Source organism: Cherax quadricarinatus, chromosome 78, assembly GCF_038502225.1.
Source record: "Cherax quadricarinatus isolate ZL_2023a chromosome 78, ASM3850222v1, whole genome shotgun sequence".
NCBI lineage: Eukaryota > Metazoa > Arthropoda > Malacostraca > Decapoda > Parastacidae > Cherax > Cherax quadricarinatus.
The window spans coordinates 7,659,273-7,677,167 of NC_091369.1; the positions used below are offsets into that span (position 1 = coordinate 7,659,273).

General features: G+C 34.1%; 1 protein-coding gene across 1 annotated transcript in view; it reads right to left on the reverse strand.

Moving 5' to 3' along the window:
* Positions 1-17,895, reverse strand: part of LOC128701517 (intermembrane lipid transfer protein VPS13A-like) — a 146,394-nt gene that overhangs the window by 91,919 nt on the left and 36,580 nt on the right. The window contains exons 13-17 of the mRNA XM_070101533.1: positions 13,758-17,835; positions 12,442-12,690; positions 9,573-9,835; positions 8,954-9,090; positions 4,050-4,148 (exon numbers count right to left, since the gene is read on the reverse strand). Coding sequence (XP_069957634.1) covers positions 4,050-4,148; positions 8,954-9,090; positions 9,573-9,835; positions 12,442-12,690; positions 13,758-17,835 — 4,826 coding nt within the window. The remainder of the gene's footprint in view (positions 1-4,049; positions 4,149-8,953; positions 9,091-9,572; positions 9,836-12,441; positions 12,691-13,757; positions 17,836-17,895) is intronic.

A 17,895-nucleotide genomic window follows, 5' to 3' on the forward strand; every position in this document is an offset into this window, starting at 1 on the left:
TCACTAGTATTACTTCTATTCTATCGACTGAGCACAAGAAATTGCCAAGTCAACTGTTTCAACTACGAAATAAAGTGATCGGAAATTCTTAATTTGGCCAATTTAACACAAAGTTCAAAATATTCCAATTTCAAAATGGGGTCCAGAATAAGCAATGTAGGTATTCCTGGAACTAAACTAACATTTCCTCTGTTCATTAGTTAAGTTTTGAGGCTTTACAAATAAATTCCATTATGATTTTTTATTCACATAATAAATTTTAATTCACACCAAAAAATAGAAGATTTACTGTTATGCAATACTGTAATAATTGTATAAATATCATCACCATATTTGTGAATGTATATTAGACCCACCAGCTGGCGTGTATTAGATGTGTGAGGTCGTTTGTTTACTCTTGAATATCGGCAAAAATTTAACATTTCCGCTCATTGAGCTCAGTTTCAAGCCATTTCCAGTGCTAAAACCAATCAAAATCATCTCTATTTCTGTAATATGTCTTCTATTCTATCAAATGAGACCAAGAAATTGCAAATACAACTATAAAAAACATACGAAAAAACACTGCAAAGTCGCTGTTTTAATCGAAAAATCATGATTTCAGTTTTTTCTCTCATTATACACAGTGTACTGCAGGATCTGTTTTATGTGGTGCACACATACCACATAGATGTATTCTTTCATATCTAGGCCCAAATGTACCACTCACAGTTTATCAGAGTGAGCCGAGCTCATGACGTAGATTTACGGTTTGGACCCTGAATGTAAAGCTGTAGATCTACGGGACGGACCCTGAAAGGGTTAAAGGAGGGGTTTGGGATATTGGCAGTTTGGAGGGATATGTTGTGTATCTTTATACGTATATGCTTCTAAACTGTTGTATTCTGAGCACCTCTGCAAAAACAGTGATAATGTGTGAGTGTGGTGAAAGTGTTGAATGATGATGAAAGCATTTTCTTTTTGGGGATTTTCTTTCTTTTTTTTGGGTCACCCTGCCTCGGTGGGAGTTGGCCGACTTTTTGAAAAAAAAAAAAATTATTCGTTTATTTACTTATTCACTGACCAGTTCCTGTGCTAGACAGCACACCCCACCACTTTTCAAAAGTCTGAACTTGCTAAATATATGAGACATACACTCATATTATTGTGCCTACTACATATACAGAACATTGAACTCCAATATAAGCCCTCCACTTAAACTTTTTGATAACTACAACAGAATGCACAGTCACAATATGAGGCATAAGGCTCTCTTCAACGTCCCTCGTGTCAGTCTCACACTATGCAAAAATGCAATGCACATAATAGACCCAAAGATCTGGAATTCACTACCTGAACCGGTAAAGGATCCCCTGACTACTTATAAAATTAGGACTTTGCTTAAAAATCATCTCATCTATCAATACTAACCAAACCAATCAAAACAACTTCCAATCAGTTATTATATTATATTACATGACCTCTAGTCTATTAACCCTTTCAGGGTTTTGGATGTACTAGTACGGCTTACGCACCAGGGTTTTTGACGTACTAGTATGCCTAAATTTTAGCGCCCTCAAATCTAGTGAGAGAAAGCTGGTAGGCCTACATATGAAAGAATGGGTCTATGTGGTCAGTGTGCGCAGTATAAAAAAAATCCTGCAGCACAGTGCGCAATGAGAAAAAAAAAACTTTAACCGTGTTTTTGGATTAAAACAGCGACTTTGCACTGTATTTTTGTATGGTATTTATTGTTGTATTCTAGTTTTTCTGGTCTCATTTTATAGAATGGAAGACATATTACAGAAATTGAGATGATTTTGACTGGTTTTACAATGAAAATTGAGCTCAAAGTAGCAGAAATGTTCGATTTTTACCAAAGTTCAAAAGTAAACAAATCATGCTACGCGTCCAATACACGTCAACTGGTGAGTCTAATATTCTTTCACAAGTGCACTGATATTATTTACATGTATACCATTTCTACACTAATGCAGTAGTCTGCATAACAGTAAATCTTCTATTTTTTGTGAGAATAAAAATTCAAAGTGGAAAGCAAAAGAACGTAAGAGGGGCATGGGGACATGACTAATGAACAGAGGAAATGTTATTTTAGTGCCAGGAATGTCTTTCTTGTTTATTCTGGACCCTATTCAGAAATTGGCATCTTTTGAAATTTGTGTGAAATTGGCAAAATTGCTAAATTCTGACCACTTTATTGGATAGTTGAAATCGGTAAATGGGTGGTTTCTTGTACTCATTCGATAGAAAAAATGGAGTTCTAGCGAAATAGTTATGATTTTTGTCCACTAGTACACTGGAATTGGCCGAAAATAGGGCTCAAAGTGGGCAAAATCGCCGATGCGTAAACATCGTCGAGACCGCTAACTTCGCGAGAGCATAATTCCGTTCCATCAAATTTCATACTTTTGGTGTCATTATGATCAGAAAAAGATTCTCTATCTTTTCATAAGAAAAAATAATTTTTTTTTTTTTTTGAAAATTTGGTGACCCTGAGAACAAGTCTAGGAGAGGGCCTGGCGACCCTGAAAGGGTTAAACATCTGCCAATCCATGAATTATTACTGCTTGAGCCATTAATTGTAATATTGTTTTTATTATGTGCAACTACCTCACATTAGTATTAAGATTAAATAAAAATTTTAATGAAAGTTAACCACTCTTATCTTGTCTAGATTTAAGTAGTTATTATGTATTAGGATTAGTCTGCCCAAAATGCCCCTTCATGATAGTGGCTTTCTTTGTACTTATCAAACTAAAATTGTAATTACACATTGTAACCTTTACAAAGAAATAAAATCTTCATTCTTTTATTTACTTGTTTATTTAGCACATGATATTTGTAATCAACTTACAATATTTTCGATTTATGATGGGTATGTCGGAACATAACCCCCATCGTAAGTCAAGAAGTGCCCGCAATAGCATTAATGTAGAGCATCTGAGTCCAGCCAAAATGGCTACAGAATAATTCAAATTCAATTTCTTTATTTCTTTTCTGCAATGTACAGATAATATAGTTTACAGGCAATAAAATATTGTTAGGCACAAAAGAAAGCCACTAACATGCAGTACATTTTGAGTAAACTAATCCTAATGCTTAAAGGCTAGTACACTTAAGACATAGATTATTTAGTAGGATTTCTTAAATGTACAAAAAAAGAGGTAGCTGGAGATAGATAGCATACAAGAGAGGTAGTGGGAGACAGATGGCATAAAATAAGAGAGATAGCTGGAGACAGATGGCATGAAAAAGAGAGACACCTGCAGATAGATGAGATATAATTAATATAACAGCACCAATGTGCTGTTGGAGTGTGAGCAAGGTAATATTTATGAAGGGATTCAGGGAAACTGGCAGGCCAGACTTGAGTCCTGGAGGTGGGAAGTACAGTGTCGGGACTCCGAAGGATGGGTGTTGCTGTTGCAGTTTTAAAACTGTAGTGTAAGCATGCCTCTGGCAAGACAGTGATGGAGTGAATGATGATGAAAGTTTTTCTTTTTTCAGGCCACCCTGCCTTGGTGGGAGATAGCCGATGTGTTAATAAAAAAAAATAACAAATAGTGAAATAGTGCCATAATGCAAATTTATTATAAATGGTCCTTTGTGAAATGGAAAATGCCTGCAATCCAGAGGCATTCTTAAGAAACCCTTTGGAAATGTAGTGGGAGAGAAAATAGAGGGCAAAATCCTTGCATATTTCCCCCGAGAGATATACTACCTACAATAAATCTAAGAAAACAAGCAACAGGTGATAAAAACATGTTTAACATGCAATAGTGTGTGTACAGTATTAAAACTTGAGTTATTTATTAAATTTCAAAAGCAGTGTTACATTTGTTTGTACAAAAGAGAACAAAAAAATGAAAAAACATCAAAACCATAGGAAGTCAGAAGCCCATCATCAGTCAGCTATGACTAACGTACATGCAAGATTATCTTGGTGCAACATAGCTAAAATCTGAATTCTATTAAACTTCATTTTAAATTAATAAAATGTGTAGTTTTAACATTTCCCATGTAAGGTACAAGGAAATAAAAGAGCTCACAGCGACCACGTGCTGCCTCCTTTCCTGGAGCCAAAAGATGATACTGAGGCAGAGTTGGGAAGTTTACTGCGACCAGACTCCTTCAGATAACCTGGGTGCCTAGGAAGGAAAGACCACTTGCAAAGGGTTATTCACTGATAGCTTAAATTATGGCAACATTCAATGAATTAATACAGTAGGCCCTTGAGTTGCAATTTGGAAGGTGATATTTTGCTTCTATTGCACATGGCTTATTTTTTCCAATAGTTTCTAAATGTACTGGGCATGGGTTTACTGGTAGAGTGGGTGGTGGAAATGAGCAGACAAGTGCTGCCTGTTAATTTTGGGCATAGCATACAGGCTGAAAATCAAAACCAGCCAAAGAACATTTTAAAAAATCTGAACAATGAATTTACCAGATCCAGTACTATACTTAACCAGTTTTTAATTTCAAAGTTAATTAGAAGAGTGACATATCGGTGCAAATATGGCCATTATGTTTATATTATTCTAAGATATTTTTTAAGCCTCACAGTCATGAATTCTAAATCTTCATGCAAGTTCACATATATATCTTCATCCTGTAAACTTATCTTACCTGAGATACTTTTTAAAATGTTCTTTCCAGTTAATGAGGCCTTGTCTGAGAGGACACTGATGATCATTCCCAGAACCAATAAGAATCTCCCTAAACTCACAATAGGACTGCTCTAGCAGGGTTGCTTCAAACCATTTCAATTGTACACTAGGGATTTACTAACATTCTAAAAAATTACCCCAGTAATTGCTCCTGTATACATTAATAAAGTTAAAAAGAGAAACTTTCTGCCTCAGTGGGAAATGGCTGGTTTGTTGAAAGAAGAAGAATTGCTCCGAAACTCTGGAGAAGAATTTGAACAACTCTTTCAGCCTGTATTGACCTTGTTTATCATTCCTTCAACTCATGTACCTAGCATCATCCTCAATATACCACTAAACATAATTTTTTATTGAATTACTAGTTACCTACAACACTTCAAAAACTTTTTTTTTAATATGCTGGCCATCTCCCACTGAAGCAGGGTGACCCAAAAAAGAAAGAAACACTTCACCATCCTTCACACATAATCACTGTCTTTGTAAAGGTGCACAGATACTACAGTTCAGATGTCACTCCAAACATCACATATCCCAAACCCCTCCTCTATTCTCATATACTTGTACTTGTAATCATAATTTAGTTTTAAGGCTGAGCAAAATCCTTCACATAATATATGGCTTTCTATAAAGTACTTACATTGAATGATTTAGATAAAGAAAAATTGGATAACAAATTGGGGAGGAGGAGTATGGATGAAGTGAATGTTTTCAGATACTTGGGAGTTGACATGTCGGCAGATGGATTTATGAAGGATGAGGTTAATCATAGAATTGATGAAGGAAAAAAAGGTGAGTGGTGCATTGAGGTATATGTGGAGTCAAAAAATGTTATCTATGGAGGCAAAGAAGGGAATGTATGAAAGTATAGTAGTACCAACACTCTTATATGGGTGTGAAGCTTGGGTTGTAAATGCTGCAGCGAGGAGGCGGTTGGAGGCAGTGGAGATGTCCTGTCTAAGGGCAATGTGTGGTGTAAATATTATGCAGAAAATTCGGAGTGTGGAAATTAGGAGAAGGTGTGGGGTTAATAAAAGTATTAGTCAGAGGGCTGAAGAGGGGTTGTTGAGGTGGTTTGGTCATTTAGAGAGAATGGATCAAAGTAGAATGACATGGAGAACATTTAAATCTGTAGGAGAAGGAAGGCGGGGTAGGGGTCGTCCTCGAAAAGGTTGGAAGGAAGGGGTAAGGGAGGTTTTGTGGGCGAGGGGCTTGGACATCCAGCAGGCGTGCATGAGCGTGTTCGATAGGAGTGAATGGAGACGAATGGTATTTGGGACCTGACGATCTGTTGGAGTGTGAGCAGGGTAATATTTAGTGAAGGGATTCAGGGAAACCGGTTATTTTTATATAGCCGAACTTGAGTCCTGGAAATGGGAAGTACAATGCCTGCACTCTAAAGGAGGGGTTTTGGGATATTAGCAGTTTGGAGGGATATGTTGTGTATCTTTATACGTATATGCTTCTAAACTGTTGTGCTCTGAGCACCTCTGCAAAAACAGTGATTATGTGTGAGGTGAAAGTGTTAAATGATGATCAAAGTATTTTCTTTTTGGGGATTTTCTTTCTTTTTGGGTCACCCTGCCTCGGTGGGAGACGGCTGACTTGTTGAAAAAAAAAAAATATGTATGTTAATCACCTTAATTGTATAATATACTGTACTCCTTTTTATAGAAATAGAGTTTGTTTGTTTGACTGAGAACAACTGAGAAAGCAACATATCACTGCTTCACAACTAGTTATGACTTTTATATGACTGCAAGTCTGTAGGTTAGCTGGACTTGAGTCCTGGAAGTGGGAAGTACAATGCCTGCACTTTAAAGGAGGAGTTTGGGATATTGGCTGCTTGGAGTGACATCTAAACTGTCACATCTGGGCACCTCTGCAAAGACAGTGATTATGTGTGAATGATGGTTTAAGTGTTGAATGATGGTGGAAGTGTTGAATGATAGTGAAAGTGCTGAATGATGGTGAAAGCATTTCTTTCTTTTTTTTTGGGTCACCCTGCCTCATTGAGAAACAGCCAGTGTGTTGAAAAAAAAATCTGTCTGTATTCAGAGGAACACATTTAATATTTTTACTATTCAGTACTCTGTTTTGGTTTCATAATGAAAATGGTTAAATAATTCTTACTGACCCTATGACACTGTATTGTATATTGCAGTTATGATTTGCATTAAATTGGCTCTTCCATGTTATTTTATGCATTTTTATGTTTGCAAATATCTTCCTGCATAGTACTGAATGTGCAAAAACCTCTATAGTACATTAACTAGAATAAAAAAAATGAATAAGTCCCATTACTCTAGATGAACAGAATAAAACCCAGTTTTTCCCATATATCTTTTGAACAGTATCTCTCAGTCCACAGCAGGATTCGAACCTACACACTCTTTCTGGCATCTGGCTGAGTGGCAAAAGTTGTGTGTACTTTGATACTGAGAGATAATGTTTGCTAAAAATTCCGCCTGCTTGTGAACTGTTAGGCATATAATACAACTTTTCTGATATTTTTGTAATGCACCCCCGTTGCATAAATCAAGGGCTTACCATATCTAAATTACAAGATTGTATTAAAACAGGTCATCTAGGTTTATTTTGTATTAATATTAAAAGATATTTGTCCTTCAAAAGGAGAGAGCAAGGGTGAGCTAGAGAAAGTGAGAGAACAAGAAAGAGATTTAGAGAGCAGGTGAGAGAGTGAGCAAAAGCAAATGAGAGTGTGAGAACAAGTGAGTGAGAGTGAGAAATGGCCTGTGAGAGCAGGCAAGAGAGCTAGTGAGCTAGAGAGAAAGCAAGCATGAGAGAGGGCATGTAAAAGCGAGCAAGTGAGAGAACAAGAAAGATAGCAAGACAGATTTCTGCCAAAATACTACCATACAGTATAATCACAAGTGATGTCCTTTACAGGAACATATCCCCAATACAGTTATATCAATAATGGTATTATACTGTACACAGCACGAGCCCACCAACCTACAGCACTAAAAAAAAATGATCACCATTGGAAGGAATAGTTGTCATTCTCAAATTTCCTCGCTATTTCATCTCATACTTTTAGCTGGGTTTCCCTTGAAAAGCAAAAAGTCTTAAAGAACTCACTGCCAGCATACCAGAATGTGACTGCAACATTTACTTATACAAAAGACATGCCACTGCCCTCAAGCACATCAACCATCAACATGCACTTATATCTGCTGGGAGAAAGTAACAGCATATTCAGTTTTTTATAAAAACAGAAATGATGGTCTGAAGACAACACAATGTTGTTGATGGGACTGGCATATGAGAGAGAGCAAAAGAGTGAGTGAGAGACAGCAAGAGAGAGCAAGAGCACAAGAGCAAATGCACTAGAGCAAGCAATAAGCAAGACAGCCATGTACCATTGCAAGCTGCCTTCTAACAGAATACCTGGAACTCATATCACTTTGTAACTGTACAATAATATTGAAACCTTAAAGTATAATTCATGCTTACAAGAGCTGGTCCAATTGACTTTGCACTTAGCCATGCACACTATAACACTGCTACACTGCCTGGGTAAAGATTAGATTTTAGGCCTAGGAACTAGGCCCCAAAAGGGTTAACAGGTGTACATTTGGATTTATATCTTCATATCTACAGTTCACTTATCTGATACAAGCAAATTTAGGAAATTTCATTAGTATATCTGGTATCTTATTTTCATTAATAAGTTATCTTGACATGTTACATAGGTTATTATACTATCTCTATATTCCTCAAGAAGTGGACAATTAAACACATAGTGCTCAAGACAGTGATCATATGCCTGACCACATAATTTGCATTTAGTTTGATCATCATCAGTGTCTCCCAAACTGCCAGAAATACTTGTAACCAAGCCTAAGCCTGGCCACTACAACAGTCAGTCTGTTCACATTGTAAGTTGCTCCATAAACGTACTTATCTATGTTCATGTTATCATAGTGGGTTATAGATCTATTCAGACTTCTAAGTGCATTCCTATAACATTCATTTTCATTATTTACTTCTCTCCTAATATTATTCCTAATGCTAGACACAGATATACTACTTTTCTTGGCTAACATAACAACTTTATCATGAAGGAGTAATCCAATGTGTGACTGGATCCATAGCAACTGTACGTTAATTCCTTTTCCCTAGGCCTTCAAGTGTCACACTATCTCTCAGTTTTAGATTTCCTTCATTTCTTTCCTGCTGTTATAAGTAGCATTGTGAATGCAAAATGCAAACATAATCTTATCAATACAGAATTACCATAATCAAAATCTAAGATGATTTCATACCTTTCAGCACAAGAATCATCCTCGGAAGCAGACTCTCCCCGGCTTCGACTCTTGCCTGATGCGGGACTAGAAGGCAAAGAGTCAGGCTCTTGATACTTGGCTGAAGCCACAACGTCAAACTTGGTAACACCATCAATCTATAATTGTGAGGTAATAGTTTCATAGAGTAATTATCTTACATTAAAAGTTAATAATATATACAGAGTACTCTCTATACACAGATCATCCACTTTATAACAGGTTACTGTATGGCATCTAACTTTTAACTACTGCATCCTAATCTTACAATACTTTTAAGAAGTTCTGTTCAAAATGATAAGCTAAAAAAAAAATAAATAAATAAGCTTTTAGTAGACACTCCTAATACAATAACATAACTATGTACAGTACAGTACTGTACTTCAATCTTTTCTCTCTTTTTTCATCATTACCTTTCCTACAGTCATAAAGCCCCATGCATATCCTACCTGTACATCAAGCTTGGAACAAGAATGTTATGCATCTCTTCAGCTGAATTTTTCCTACCTTATTTTACACCACTGTGTTAGTTCCTTTAATTCCCTAACTTGCTCTCTCAACTTCACTTACACTTTAAACTATTTAAACTAATGTTACTAACCTCCTCCTGGGCCAATACTGTGACTTTCGAATTGGGTCCAATTTCATTGTTGAGGATTATGTCTTGTACAGTGTTACGCAGAGAAGACACAATGGGTTGTGGCTCCATAGGTTTGTCCAGGTATTCGGACACCAAGTTGTAAATAGCTCTCATTATATGTGGTGTGAGAGTGACTTCCAGGTGATCCCTAGAGTCAACAAAGATGCATGTGGCTAGTTCTCCAGTGTCACCTTCCAGCTCTGGGTCTATGCCATCAATAGCATCTTTATTGAACAAATAAGAATCATACTTAATATACAAAAAGAAAAAAAAAGAGACAAGGAGTGAAGTTAAAGCCGCAGAAATTGGTGCATATATATATATATATATATATATATATATATATATATATATATATATATATATATATATATATATATATATATATATTTTATATATATATATATATTTTATATATATATATATATATATATATTTTATATATATATATATATATTTTATATATATATATATATATATATATATATATATATATATATTTTATATATTATATATATATATTTTATTATATATATATATTTTATATATATATATATATATATTTTATATATATATATTTTATATATATATATATATATTTTATATATATATATATATTTTATATATATATATATATATTTTATATATATATATATATATATATATATATATATATATATATATATATTTTATATATATATATATATATTTTATATATATATATATATATTTTATATATATATATATATATATTTTATATATATATATATATATTTTATATATATATATATATATTTTATATATATATATATATATATATATATTTTATATATATATATATATTTTATATATATATATATATATTTTATATATATATATATATATTTTATATATATATATATATTTTATATATATATATATATTTTATATATATATATATATAAAATATATATATATATATAAAATATATATATATATATATATATATATATATATATATATATATATATATATTTTATATACATATATATATTTTATATATACATATATATATTTTATATATAAATATAGATATTTTATATATATATATATATTTTATGTATATATATATAGATATTATATATATATATATATTTTATATATATATAGATATTTTATATATATATATATATATTTTATATATATATATATATATATATATATATATATATATATATATATATATTTTATATATATATATATATATATATATATATATATATATATATATATATATATATATATATATATTATATATATATATATATATATTTTATATATATATATATATATATATATTTTATATATATATATATATATATATTTTATATATATATATATATATATATTTTATATATATATATATATATATATATATATATATATATATATATATATATATATATATATATATATATATATATATATATATATATATATATATATATATATTTTATATATATATATATATATATATATATATATATTTTATATAAATATATATATTATATATATATATATATTTATATATTTTATGTATATATATATATATTTTGTATATATATATATTTTATATATATATATATATTTTATATATTTTTTTTTTTTTTTTTTTAAACAAGTCGGCCGTCTCCCACCGAGGCAGGGTGACCCAAAAAAGAAAGAAAATCCCCAAAAAGAAAATACTTTCATCATCATTCAACACTTTCACCACACTCACACATTATCACTGTTTTTGTAGAGGTGCTCAGAATACAACAGTTTAGAAGTATATACATATAAAGATACACAACATATCCCTCCAAACTGCCAATACAAACAAACATTAATATAAACATTGCAATATCAGAATAAAAGCCAGAAACATGGAGAACAGTTCCAATTTTGAATCTTTACAAATATTTGAGACCAGTTCTTTAATAATTCAGAGCAAAATATGCAGTCTTAAAAAAATTATTAAATATAAACATTACAATATCAGAATATGACCCAGATCCACAGAGAACATTTCCAGTCTTCAATCTTTTATATATATATATATATATATATATATATATATATATATATATATATATATATATATATATATATATATATATATATATATATATATATATATATATATATATATATATATCAAAACTCAAACAGAAATTGTCAGTTTTAGAATTCAATTAACTTCGCAAATACTTGATAAATTTGTTTATAAATGGAATTACTGTTCATGTATAACTTCTATTTTCATTTATTAACCCATGTCTAGCTCTTAAGTAGTCTTTAAATATTAGGATTATTCTGCCTGAAATGCTCTGCATGCTACTGAATTTCTTTTGTACTTAACAATATTTTATTACATGTAAACTACATTTCCTGTATACTGCAGAAAAAGAAATAAATTTATTATTATTACTATTTTTCATTTTCAACAAATAGGCCATATCCCGCCAAGGCAGGGTGACCTAAAAAGAAAAACAAAAGTTTCTCTTTTTAAATTTAGTAATGTATACAGGAGAAGGGGTTACTACCCCCTTGCTCCCAGCATTACTATTACTATGATTATTATTATTATCATTTTTTTTCAATGAACTGGCCTTATCCCACTGAGGCAGGGTGGTATACAGTCAATATTCCACCCTTTCACCATCATTCACACATAATCACTGAATTTGCAGAGGCGCTCAGATATGACAGTTCAGAAGTCACTCCAAACAGCAAATATCCCAAACCCCTCTTTCAAAGTGCAGGCATTGTACTTCCCACTTCCAAATATTGGTATCCAATACCTTCTCACCTGGAATGAGCTTAGGAGGAGAGAACACAGCAGCCTCTCCATCTTCAGGAGTATCATGACCTTCACTAGTTGACCGTTCTGAACCCTCATCTTGAATTTCTTCGGAGGTCTCTTTTCCATCTTCAAGTATTTCATCGCTGCTACCTTCTTCTGATCCCTCTGAGTCACTTGAAAACATGTGTATGAAGGCATTGGAGATCTTGTGGAGCACACCGTCCTCAGTTTCCGAGTCTGAATCCAATGGATAACCTGCAAAGAATGATGTTACACAATACAAGTTTATATCAACATGATAAATTGTTTATGCAGAAATGGGTGACACTCGAGAGAATGTTGAAAGACCAGAGTTATGGAGAGCATTTCCAGCAAGCTTAAGCCTAACTTAAGACTACAAGGGCATATCATTTATATGTGATTATAAGAAATAATTAGATGGTAAACCATCAATGGTACATCTTAAAGACTTGTATAGTTTTGCAACAGATTAATGTTAATGCTGACTCTTGATAATTATGAAATGAAAAGGCCTTTATTTTCAATATAATTAATAGTACAGCACTTTAAATATGCAATGTGCAAAGTATTACACTATTAAGACCTTAATATTAATAAGTGTTTCACATAATTAGGTATAATCTGATATAAGCCAGAAGTGCATACTATATACAAATAGTTTATATGTATAAATCACAAATTACTCTGTATAAAGCTATTTACATATTTTTGTCTATAAATTATTCTACATTATTAATATAATCATGGGGAAGCGCTAAACCCATAGGATTATCTGGTGCCCGTGGAGGAAGGCGATTTAAGGTATTCAGGCTTAATTTAAGGAACCGGAGCACAGATCCAATTCCTTAGATCAAGAGCCCCTCACCAGCATCAAGGAACATCCCTTGAGGGGAAATTATTCTACAAAACTAAAACAAAATTATTTTGTAAATGTGGACAAGTGTTACAAAATTAGGAGACATTTATTTCATGCATTTTGAAAAGTCCCTGTTTATGCAGAGCCTTTTTGATAGACTAAAACTCAAATGGAAAACTACTTGACATTATATAGTTAAAGTTAGATTGCTTGAATGCTAAGTTTAATATAATTAAGTTGTCTGAAGATAAGATTATTAAATGTAATGATTATTTTAAGTCGTCTTCTTTCAACAAACTGGCCATATCCCACCAAAGTAAGGGGGCCCATAAAAGAAAACAAAAATTATTATTTTAAGTATCAAAACTATGCATTAAAACAAAATTGTTAATATGAGGAAACAGTGATAAAAAGTGTATTAACAATAAATTAAAGAGTATATTACCTGAAAGATTTCCTAAGTCAGTTGTTGAACGTTTTGTGTTGACTCGTTTTACTTTGGATGATGCATGAGGCCTAAGTACCACCATTTCATTGTCCTGATATTCCTCATCAGTGGAAGAATCTGACTCTTCTATTGGGCAACTAATGTAACTATTTCTATTGGCTGTGGAATTACTATCGATAGAATCATAGTGGCGTCCTGGTTGGCTACGCTTAATACCAATGGGTTGAGCTTGATTCTGTAATGTGCACACCACAGCCTCCCAAGGTCTCATTACTTTATTTGATTCACTTACAGGTTCAATAATAGGCTCCCATGCGGAAAATTCTTCATTGTAACAAGATAATTGTAACTGAATTTCTGCTTTGGTGTACATCAGCTTGGACCAGTCATTAACCTCTGCACTTGCAGATCCCTTCAGTAAAAGTACAGGTACTGCTGTTTTCATTGCTTGCTTTTCAAGTGACATTGTAACTGCTGGAACTCTTATAGTCAAGTGTTGCTGTGGCTTACTTGATGGGTACTCAGGCTTAATGTACACTTCTTCCTCTGGATTTATTGGAGAAATTGTTGCAACAAGTTGTTTAGGAGACCACAAGTCTTCTAAGTCAGCCGATGGGAGGTGAAGCCTTATGGGTACAAACTGTGGACTAAGACTTGTGGTAAGTTCTTCCACCACATCCATCAGGAGGTGAACTACAGGAGGATTCAGGTGAAGATTTATGTGAGAAACTTTTAACTCTGCTTTGACGCCTTCCTCAACACTACGGAATATCCAAGAGCCTTCAATATCAGATGGCTCCATGATAGAATATGGACTCTGGCCAGCATGAGTATATGTAGTGGCAAATACCTGAGACCCGTCTAAAGTTATGTGAAAGCTCTCGTTGCCAGGGTGTCGAGAATAATCAATATGAATTTCACATCTCACGACCAGTACTCTACTACTCCTTTCTTCAGGGTCAGCAAATAACACTATTTCTGGATGTTTTACCTTCAAAGAAATGGAAATTGTTTTTTGCTCATCCGTGTTACTAGTTACAGTTGAGAGGTAGCCACTAGTACTATCTACAGAACTGGGAGGACGTCGAATGACTCTTACACCATCAACAGTTGTACCCAAGTCACCCACAAAGCCTGGATTTAAAATCCCTCCACTTATGCTTCCTGTATTAGGAATTGCATCATTAATATATTTGTAGAGGGCTAATGCAAAGCCAACAGACATATTCAATCTAGTTCTTTCAATGCTTATTTCTACTGCCGCATCTCCACTTGGACTAACTTTGTACATGAGATCCATCATTGGAGGGACACTTACGCTAAATCTTCCAGAAGCCATCTGCATTTCATTATTATAGTGCCCAAATATTTTTTTAACTACATGGTAATCATTGTCAGGCCTTACATCGAACAAATCACAGGACTGCAAAGTGAGTCTCATATCCATACTTCGATCATTATTCATATCACCGTGTACTTCAATTTCTCCAACTTCTAAGCGACATAATGCAGTTGCTGCATCACGAACTGGTGAACTCAGTACTTCATCCATATCAGTATAAAGTGTAAGAGTTAGTCCATCTAAAGAAACAAGAGCATCTGCAATACGGTATATGTCTATTGAGTGTGTTAAGAAAGCTTGTAGTTTACCCATATTGTCATCACTGCCAGCAAGAGGTGTCCCGAGTTCAACTGGTGATAATGGTTGAGAATGGATACTTGTGTCTGAGAACTGGGCTTCTGCTCTGTTTTGAGACATAACAGCCAATATGGTGTTGAGATCTCGTTGTCCTAAGTTAATACAGAGAACCCCCATGTGAACACTAATATCCCATGAGAGAAGATCTCGGCACTGAGGTATGAGTGAGCGTTTGATATCTGCTCTAAGAGTGGCAGGCTCCAGTATATCCTCCTGCATCTCTAATCCGCCCCCAAGAGTCATCACAGCTCGGCAAACATGCATGGGTCCCAATTCTAATAAAATATTTTCAATGACTCCTCCTCCACCTGTATGTGCCACTTTAAACAGATTATCTATCTTTAAATAACCAAGGCTAAATACCAATAAACTAGGAGAATCAGATTTCTGTGGGACAAGAACAGTAGGAGCATGAATATCAATGCTTAAACTTAATTTTCTTCCAGAGACAAATCCTTCAATACCTGCTTCTGCTACTTTCTCAGCTTGCTTGAGAGCAACCTGTGTGCCTTCTCTGTTTAGAAGAGGTTCCATAAATCGCTGAAGATCAGCAAAGAACTTACAGAGGAATATACACTGTATTCTACCAATTCTGATCCTCAGGGAAGCATCTGGATCAACTGCTTGGGGAGAAGTGTCTATTTCATCTACACCTTTGTGCGTGGGGCTAAAATGAACAAGCTTCACATCAAACACTCTGTCTTCTTCAATATCAATAATTCGTGAGTGAAGAGTTATATCAGATACATCATCGACGGACAATTCAGATAGTGATGCACGGAAGATTTTCTTTTCGTTAGCTTTAAAAACGCATTCTCCCTGGAAACCCCCAACCTTGGCTTGTAGGAAGTCCACTTCATTATCACAGAGTTTGAGATTAAGTGTGTGAAGGTGTGAGGCAAAGGACCACTTGGATGCTCCTGTAGGAACTGGTGGATCTTCAGGACCAGACTTTAACCATACTATAAAGCTATTTGGAATACTGATTTTGGGAATATGTTGCTCTATGTGCCCCAGTTTTGCTGCAAGCAATGTGAGAAAATTTGTTAGAGTTATGATAGATCCTCGATGCCAAACAACATTAAGGGTTGCAAAATCCAAGACCAAACTTTGTTCACAGGAATGAAAATGCGTTTTAAAGTCTGGGCAATTCGCACGAACTTTGCGGTAGAGTAGAGTAGCAATGCATGTATTGCCCACTTGTGGTGATGACACTAACTCTAAATATTCACCTGTTGGGCTGTGATGATACTTGTCAACAAGATGCAGCGAACTAAGTGTTATTTGTACAGCAGGACCATAATCCATCATTGCTGATTCTACTACTAAATGAGTTGCTCTGATCATCAAATAGGGTCTATCTCCATGTTCACTTGATCTAGATATGCCAATTACAATTTCATCGATACAAAACCGAGATAAGACAGTGATCATGTTTTTAGGAGAAGTGTTATCTTCAAACCCTGGTAAATCAACTGGCTTGCCCCATGATTCCCCTTCGTCATCACTGTTATCAGATGTGGAGAAATATCTTTCAAGTTCCAGGCTTGTCTGTGATATAGTGTCACTCTGTGAGAGTGGCCGAACGTGCCTGAGCAAAGGTGGAGTTGAATGAGTATCCACAGAGTCTGCAACAAGTTTTTTCTTTTGGAGCTTGTTTGAGAGGTTGTTTCTAATGTATGTTAATTCTGAAACATTTGGATCTAATAAGCAATAGTAAGGGTCCAACTGATGTCTCTTTGATACACAACTATCAACAGAATCTGAAACAATCATGTCTGTTTGTATCACTGGTAAGTGGTGTGCAAATTCCACCAAGTGACTTAATTTGTTATCTGAAAGATTAAGTTTAAGAGGAGTTATATGAATATCAACTTTCTGCTTTGGCTGCTGCCGATATTCCGGATGAATACTGTTCGCAAGATCAATCTTCACTCTTACTCTGGGGAGTAAGTGAGAATCTGAATCATCTCTTGTTCTATGGACTCTCCACTCATCCCCAGAATCTGCAAACAAAACTTGCAGCTGCATTACCGTAATTGTTAGACGGTCATAGAGTCGTTCCTCCAACTCCATTCTCGTTGCATCTTCCAAGTCTACCGTTTGCCCACCAATTTCACTATTAACTTTCAAGCCACCAATATCTAAAACCAACACATTTCCACCTTTCTGAATCGAGCCATATTCTGGTAAAACAATGTAAGGACTCTTAATATCAATGTCTAAATTGACTGTCTTGTGTCTAGCAATGGCATAGTCCATGGCAGCCCTTCCTGTGTTGACGACTTCACTGAGTGTATCCTTAGCCAGGTCTTCGAAGCGTCGGTACTCCGTATTAGGCACTCTGAAGAAGCAGACCATCTCGGCACAAGCATGCTGTTAAAACAAATTAATATTAATATTACTGCACACCTCTGGCAAGACAGTGACAGTGTG